This window comes from Danio aesculapii, chromosome 15, assembly GCF_903798145.1.
Source record: "Danio aesculapii chromosome 15, fDanAes4.1, whole genome shotgun sequence".
Lineage (NCBI taxonomy): Eukaryota > Metazoa > Chordata > Actinopteri > Cypriniformes > Danionidae > Danio > Danio aesculapii.
Genome location: NC_079449.1, coordinates 19925711 through 19934750, shown reverse-complemented (window position 1 = coordinate 19934750; position 9040 = coordinate 19925711). Strand labels below are relative to the sequence as shown.

The following is a 9040-nucleotide window of genomic DNA, read 5'->3' as shown; positions in this document are numbered from 1 at the left end:
ATTTATTAACTCATAGTCTTATTAATTTGTATTGCTGCCTTTTTATTAAGTTTAATTACCTGAAATATGTAGGTTTTATGCCTTCACATTTCAAATGAGCTGAAACAACCAAATTATTGAGTTTTTTGTTGTTGTTTTTTTTTTGATTGAACTTAATTGTTTTAAGTTCAATCCTTTTCAATTTGTAAAAACTAATGAGTTAACTTAATTCCTTCCTGCTGTCCTAACTCAAATCGATTGTGTGGAATTTAGCTTTTTTTTTTACATTCATTTTATTAAGCTACATAAAAATATTTCCTTAGCAGATAGACAAAATAATTTTACATATATTTATTATGGTTTTCCATAAAGTAAAATTATGTGGTTTTTATGGTCAACTAAAATAACCCTGATTACATAGAAAATTTGAACCATTTTACAAAAACACAATCAGTAAGAAATGACTGATTCTCAGCAGTTTTTTTGACAGGTAAATTCATTTATATTTGTAAACATGACAAAAAAAGTGATTAAAACATTTTAAGTTCTGTTAGCAGTCTACTCATTTCGACTACTTTTCTTTTTCTTCTTCTTCGGGGTTACTTCAGTGTCATCATGAGAAGGATCCAGCTGCTCCGTTTTCAATAATAAACTTGCATCAACCATATCTAGACTCTCTCTTTCCTTCTCTTTCTTCACCTTTTTCTTTTTCCTCCTCTTCTCCTCCGTCAGCTCTTCCTTCATAAGTTCAGATATCTCTAACTGATCACATTCAATTTGTGTTTCTTCTTGCTTGATAAGAACATCTTGACTGTCCCCCTCCTCCTGTCTCTTGTCTTTCTTTTTCTTCTTCTTTTTTGGCTCCTCTCCATCACCCAGATCCTGTCTCGTTTTTTGGGGTGGAGTTGGAGAAGCAAAAGTGGCTTCTTTTTGTATGCGAGCTCCAGCTGAACCACCGAAAGGATGGAAACGCTGTTTAAGACCATCTGGGATGCGTGGAGCTGGAGCGGCCGGTACAGGGATCGGGCCCTGAGTTTCACCACAGTTTCCATAGCTCTCTGAGATCTTCAGGACACCGCTGAAGCCGGAGGAGCAGAGAGAAAGCTTCTGATTTTCCCCTTTGGAAATGAGAAGATGGAGGTCTGATGGCGTTGTCCCGCCACTAACAACACTGTAGATCTGAGGGCTGTTACCATTAGACTGGACCATTTCCAGTCCTGATAAAGGAAGTGTGAGATTATCAAAGCTGTGGAGGATATAACACAGTAATTAGAAGATAAATAAAATCTTAAAACATTTAACAGTATATATATATATAAATAAATAAATATATATATATACATAGAACAAAAATACATATTTTTCTAGTTCTATCTAGCATATGAAACATTTTAAAGCATAACACAAAATATTATTATAAAAAATATTCAAATATTTATTTTATTATTAATTTATATATTATATTTTAATTATAATTAATATTAATTAATATATTGTAATATAACATAGGATAACTTCACATAAATATTTTATTGTTGTAATAAAGTTGGCTGATCTCATAACCATAAATAACCATAATATAATAATAATAATAATAATAATAATATAATCCTAAATAACCATATTCGTATTATTAATATCAATGTACGTATTGTATTTTTCAATACCAATAACTAATTACAATTAAAACACAGTTTCAAACTATGCAAAATACATTATTTCTTAATTCAATTCAATTGTGTAATTACTATTACCATTATTAATGTTATTAAAAGCACCTGCTAAATAAAATGAAAATGTACTTTATTATTTTAGTGTAGAAATCGATACAAATATATTATACAATGTCCTTAAACTTACAGTTCTAATAACAGTAAATTATGTAGAACTCTTCAATCAAACTTATTTCTAACAGACTATATATTAAACTGTGGATATATTACAAGAATAAGAATGCTAACAGGTGTATAAACTATCATATTAATGATAATATATATATATATAAAATTAATTAATAATACTGAAACCTTTATGCAACAAATACAAACTACAGTACATAAACAATTTAAAGGCATAGTTCACCCAAATCTAAACATTCTGTCATCCTTTGCTCTCTTGTCACTTGTAAAACCTGCAACTATTGACTCCCACAGTATTTGCATTTCTTGCAATAAAGTCAATGGCTACAATTTAAACTGTCTTCAAATTATCATCTTTTGTGTTCAACGTAAGAAAGAAACTCTTAAGTAGTTTATAACTACTTTAGGGTTAGTAAATAGTGAGTGCATTATTAGTTGAGTGAACTACCCCTTTAACATCATAAATTAAGGTACCACTTTACAATAACAGTACATGAATAGTGATGTATTAATATGTAAACTAAAAAAAATTATGAATTAATGATTAGTTAAGGTGTGCGCTAATCATGAACTAACTTTAACTACAACATGAGTCACATGAATTCATGTGTGAAAAACGGCTACCTGAATTACTTGTTAGTTCATGTTATTTAATGTATTAATTAACATTTAAGCTTAAGTTAAATGTAACCAATTTGAGCTGTTAATGTATAATTATGTCATGACTTTACTTGGAGAAACACATCACTGTTAACTCATCCTCAACTACTCATGAACTCCTGTGTTTGAACTGTTTATGTCGACAGAACACTTTTCTTTTGTTATTCAATGTAAACACACTAGTTGGATGTGCATAAGGAGTTCATGAGTAGTTAAGAATGGGTTAATGGGGACGTACCCCTACAAGTTAAGTCATGATATAGTCATGAGTTCACGATGGTTAAATTAAGCATAAACATATATATAATACATTAATGAACAAACAACATGGACTAACAAGTAATTAAAGTAGCCATTATTTACACATGAACTTATGGGACTCATGTTGTAGTTAAAGTTAGTTCATGATCAGCGCTTGCATTAACTCATCATTAATTCATAATAAAGTACAGCAATTCCAGCGTTATGGATGTGACATCTGCAGTAAAAACTCAATAGATAAATTCGCATAGAAAGTATACGTTAACATTTTACTAAAACTTTTGTTTATATTTTCCAGAACAACTGACCACAGTTACGGGACAAGAAACATATCAATCTGTAAGCATGTACTTTACATTTGTACTTTTAATGAGGAAAATAAACATGCTGTATGGATGTGACAAAAAAGTCTGCGGGTTTACAGTATACAACATGCTGTGTAGAAATTCTGTGAATTTAAACTGCACAACCCAAAAGAAACAATGATAATCAAAAGGATAAGAGTGGCTCACTATAAAACAAAAATGATTGGTTTTATTTCATTTAATATTTTCACATTTAGAAGGAAAAAGTGTCGTTATGGATGTGACATCTCTCCGTTATGGATGTGACAGATGTGAAATTGCCACTTGTGCGACTTTGGTAAATCAAATATAATGGTTTTTGGCCTACATTAACAGATGCATTTTAGAGTATTTCTAAAGTACTGTAAAATACTTGCTTACACAAATAAAACCTAGAAACGATTTACGTATATTGGTGAAAACTTAATTCTTTTCATGGCAAGTTTGACATTTGCACGGAATTGCTCAGTAATGTTTAGTTTACACATCATGCTATGATATTATCACGTATGTCTTATTGTGCAATAATATTGGGTCAAGCAACCCAGTCAGTTGATAAGCCTGTAATGTCTCTTTATAAACAAACTTTAAAAGTAATGGATCAGAAAACAATAAAATGGCACCATTGTCAAATTCTTAAAAAATATGATTTGTTAAGGTTTGATAGTTTTTTTAAAAGTTTTTGTTTTTAAAAACCATGTGTATACACGGTCTTGCCCCTAAAATAGTCTGCGAGTTGGTACATAAATTCAGCAGTGATGGGGCGAAGACTAGAGGGGCAGTAAGCGGGAATTGTAGAATCCCCAGATGCTGAACCGCTGTGGGTCAGTCATTCTTTTCAGTGAAAGGTTCACATCTATGGAATGTTATGCCTGTTCATTTAAAGCTACAATCAGAACTCCCAGTTTTTTCTGTAAAGCTGAAAGAATGGTTGAAATCTTTACAGAAATGTGAGCATTAAGTATTTTTCTTTCAGGTTGGTCTCGTTTACATTTCTCTTTATGAAAATCAACTTGCATTTTATGTTTGTGGCTCTGTATATATTGTACACATTTGCTGTATTGTGTTGTATTCTTGATTGTTTTTTTAATGCAATACCTAACCAGGGACGAGGGCTACAAATTAGCTTTATGCTTTATGCCCCATGTACGCAACATCGGTTATCTTTGTATAACAATGTCAAGTGTATTGTCCCTGTAAAATAAACAAGCAGATACATTTTTTTAAAAATTACTACACCACTATTCATGTTTTGTTGTTGTGGCAAAGTATTACCTAAATTAAAACTAAATTATTCTTACACACGAACTATGTAGTTTAATCCACTGTCAAGCACGTAGTCTATATTAAAATTAATATGAATTAAATTAACAAAGTTTATTTGCTGGGTATTTTGTACCATTCAGGATCAAAACGAGCTGGAGCTTTGATGAACCATAACTGCTGTTTATCTACGTCCGATAATGCATTTACAGAGGAGTCATACAAAAAGGATGTAAACTCAGCCGGACACTGGTACTTTGAATCTGTAAAAAAAAATATATAAAGAAAGTTACACAAAGTCAAGGTATTTGACAAATACGAACTCAAGTGTAGTGGCGAAGAGACTAAACACAGTTCAGCTACTTAGCACAAACCTCTTTTCTGTTCTCCTGAAGTCCGTTCATGAGGTTCTTCTTCACTGTCCGACATGTCTGTACTCTAGTTTTAACTATAGGAGTACGAAGTCAATGTTTGCCTATTTCAGTGTTGCCAATATAACGCACCGAACACAACTCTCCATGTAAACACGTGAATCACATGTGGATAGAAGAGAATCAACTTCGACCCGGAAAGACGTCACAGTCTTTGGCGAACATTCATGTAAGCGACAGCAGAGGGAGCACTTATACAGCTTTTCTATGGGCCTAGATACACATGAATACAATTATTAGCCCCCCTGAATTATTAGCCACCGTTTATTTTTTCCCTAATTTCTGTTTAACGGAGAGATTTTTTCAACACAATTCCAAACATAATAGCTTTAATAACTCATTTCTAATAACTGATTTATTTTATGTTTGCCATGATGACAGTACATATTTACCTAGATATTTTTCAAGACATTTCTATACAGCTTAAAGTGACATTTAAAGGCTAAATTAGGTTAATTAGGTTAACTAGGCAGGTTAGGGTAATTAGGCAAGTTATTGTATAATGCTGGTCTGTTCTGTAGACTATTGAAAAAAATTATGCTTAAAGGGGCTAATAATTTTGACCTTAAAATGTTTTTAAAAAAATTAAAAACTGTTTTTATTCCAGCTGAAATTAAACAAATAACACTTTCTGCAGAGGAAACAATATTATAGGAAATACTGTTAAAATTTCCCTGCTCTATTAAACATAATTTGGGAAATATTTAAAAAAGAAAAAATAATTCAATGGGGGGTTTCTGACTTCAACTGTACTTGGTCAGGACAAGATGTCATGTTTTTATGCAATTATGAATTAAAGTATTGGTTACTTAATACTAAATGCAGTTTATAATGTTAGTGAAAAATTCGAACTTTATTTTTGAATGCTATTTTTGTTGTTTATGTTTACATTTTGCAGATAAACCCTCATAAAAATGATTTTGCTACTTGTTCAAACTATAATTTATAATGAGCTAAAACAACACATTTCCCCTTTTTTTTGCGCCAACCTAATTGTTTTATGTTCAATTCACTTAAATTAGTTTTTAGTTAATTTGTTAATTGGAGTCAATTTGTGTTGGGGCAACATGAATAAATTGTGTGGATCCCTGTATTTTTTTTCCAGAGAGCTTCAATAAATGTTTCATTTATGACTATGTTGATTCTTTAGAAAGTTGTATCTAGCAACTGGATCTTTTTTCCTGTGCAATACTTATGGAAATATTCTGTGCTAATATGGGACATTCTACCAGAAATGTACATTATCTGTCCCTGAAATACAAAACATAAATACAGTGAATAAAAAGTATTTCAGCCCAATAATTTGTAAGATGGACTGATGATTGATATCTGTGAGTTGTTCTGTAAAGGAATATGTCATTCATTTGGTTCTCAGACTTTTTTTTCTTTATTAAAAACACTTTACAAATTTACGAACTCTGTCATTGTACTTGTTCTCAGCCCAACTGAATCTAAAGCTTTAATAGTTTTGTTCTGCTAAAAACTGTTATTTAGAAAAATAAAACTTGTGATTAAAACAACTGATTAAATATATTGCATGCAATACAAATTTATATGACTCAAAAGAAAGTGACATCCTTTGATGGAGGAGAAGCTGACAGTGATCAAGGATGCATTCGATCATTGACTTGCATGGTTTTAAGCTTGATTTTGTATGATGTTTTTGAGGACGACAAGCTTAAGTCAGACCCTGTCACATTTTTTTATTAATGAAAATGTACGTTTCTGGTAGAATGTCCTATATATGTGCTATAGTTACAGATTTAACTAACTGACTGACTAACTAACTAACTAACTAACTAACTAACTACACTGAAATTAAAATCAAATTAAATTTAGTGAAGTTCAACTTAATTTGTTTAAATTCAGCCCATTTAAATTGTTTGCAAATTACCTTAAAAACATGTAATTTAGTGAATCTAATGATTATTATTTTTCAGTGTAACTAGCTAACTAACTAACTAACTAACTAACTAACTAACTAACTAACTAAATAACTAACTAACTAACTAACTAACTAACTAACTAACTAACTAAATAAATAAATAAATAAATAGTTTTGCAACACATTAATTAGGAATGGATTACTAATTTTTAAATACACCTTTTTTGTAAATACTGACTAATATATGCCGTTCATACTCATTAAGAAATTTATATGAATAAAAATAATGATAATAATAATAATTATTATTAAGAAGAATCAACATAAATTTTCAATCATACAAATGATTTGAATAATGGTAGCATATGAAATATAAAAGGCATGTTTTTTCCTCTTCTTAGAAAACTCTATATTTTAATCAAACTATCAGTCTATTTTGTTATAAAGCATGGGCTTGGTATTCTCTTACCCTTCTGCGTTTATTTTTCCAAGTTCATCTCAGGTTCAATCCTGTGGGAAAGCTAGTGGTGCAGTCGAGCACAGCAGATGCATTTTGTAATCTGAGATTTTCCTCATGAAGACTCGAAGCTCCTCCAGCGAGATCCAGTCAACAAGATCCTCACAACAACAGCACATACAGCAGGTCAGCGAGCAGGTCGTAGAGTCCATATATGAGGCCAAGACTGGATCCGTAAAATGAGTTGGTGTTGTAATGTGAGTTTTGGCTGGACAGACCAGATCATGTTTTTCTGGTTTAATTTTAGAGCACATGAAAAAAGTTAATAAAGGAATGCTGAACAAAAAATGCACATAAACAAATTAGGAGTCTTCTCATTTTTGACTGTGGATGGGCAGATAATTTATATATAAATTTAATTATACATCCCCTTTATATAGCACACACTTATGTGCATTGTAAACCTCCAAAAATTAAGTTAACTTAAACCATTTCAACAAACTGATTGCAACAAACCATTTAAGTTCAAAAACGAATCCTAATGTGTACTGCGAACTTAATCCATTTGCGTGAATGAAGCAATTTGATCACAGTAAAAGCCAATAAAAGAAGAGAACTCAAACCAACTGAGTACTGTAAAACCCAATAAGTGAAGGCAACTTAAACCGTTTGAGGAAACCGATTGCTACAAACCATTTGAGTTAAAAAACAAATCTATATGAGTACTGTGAACTTACTCCATTAAAGTTGAAGTAAATTAACTCATTACCTTCAACACTGAGTTCAAAACTCTTTTCAAATGAGTAGAATTAACTTTCAGTCAATTTTGAGTTAACAACACTCATTTCATTTGATAAAGTCGACTGTTGGGTTTTACAGTGCGCGCATATATGCTGTACACAAAATATACATTTTGGTGTCTAATATTTTTTGTCTAAACGCTCTAGAAAATGCTGAGTTGTTTCAATCCAAATTTGGGTAAGATATGAAGAAACTCAAGGTTAATTTTTAAAATTAGTTTATATTAACATTTAACCCAACAGTTAAGGATGAACATATTTGACCCAAAATGGGACCCCAACATTTTTACACTTTACATTTTCTTGATTTATTGATGAATAAAAGGATCAAAACATGTCATTTCCCAGCATTTCCCAGCGGGCACCATCAAAAAAACATTAATAAACTTGTCAAAAATGCCAATCAATTTGATGTCTATTGATTAACTTGATGTTAAAACAACATCAAATTGACCTCTAACAATGGTGTCAAAAATCACATCAACAATCTATCTGTCCTGTTAACTATTTTTGACATGTTTTTTGACATCAAGGTATGTGTATAGGAATACAAAATTCATAGCAAATTTGGAATTGAAGCTTTTAAATGTAATAACAATTTTCTTATATTATGATACTTTTAATGTCATTGTGTTTGTGATCAAAGGACATTAATGTGTGGATGTCAAGGTTTTGACATCAAATAGATTTGCATTTATTTTTTTAAAGATTTATTCATCAGATTCTTGTGTCAGTTAACAAACAAAAGTAAAAGAGAAATGAACAGTACAGATAGAAAAAAAATATATGTAAAACAGTACAAAATTCATTTAAAAAATAAAAATAAACCACACTATAACCCCCATATTGTGCAACACAGTATATGATGTGCATAAACAATATATGATGTGCATTCATTTTACAAATTAAGCGTATAAACAGGTCAGGACCAGAAGTTGAGGTTGGTAGCATAGTGTATTAAGTAAAAGAAATAATGATAATAAAAGTAAAAAGAAAATTAAAAATTAAAAGAGAGAGAAAAGGGAAAATATATTAGGCTGGGGGGTGACACGTTCTTCAATATTGTGGTTTTATGTCAAGAAAAAGCACTAGTATTCATCT

At 30.8% G+C, this 9040-nt stretch overlaps 1 protein-coding gene across 1 annotated transcript; it reads right to left on the bottom strand.

Annotated features, from left to right (window-relative positions):
• Positions 1–449: 449 nt before the first annotated feature.
• Positions 450–4919, bottom strand: polr1g (RNA polymerase I subunit G). Its single transcript, XM_056473694.1, has 3 exons — positions 4741–4919; positions 4503–4629; positions 450–1225 (listed from the first exon to the last, which is right to left on the bottom strand). The coding sequence occupies exons 1-3, from the start codon at positions 4793–4795 to the stop codon at positions 538–540; spliced, it is 870 nt and encodes a 289-aa protein (XP_056329669.1). The 5' UTR covers positions 4796–4919; the 3' UTR covers positions 450–537.
• Positions 4920–9040: the final 4121 nt, after the last annotated feature.

Coding starts and splice junctions, on each gene's coding strand:
- polr1g (XM_056473694.1), bottom strand. CDS start 4,795: ATGTCGGACAGTGAAGAAGAACCTCATGAACGGACTTCAGGAGAACAG. Junction 4,630..4,740: donor TTCAGGAGAACAGAAAAGAG/GTTTGTGCTAAG, acceptor TTTTTTTTACAG/ATTCAAAGTACCAGTGTCCG. Junction 1,226..4,502: donor GCTCGTTTTGATCCTGAATG/GTACAAAATACC, acceptor TATCCTCCACAG/CTTTGATAATCTCACACTTC.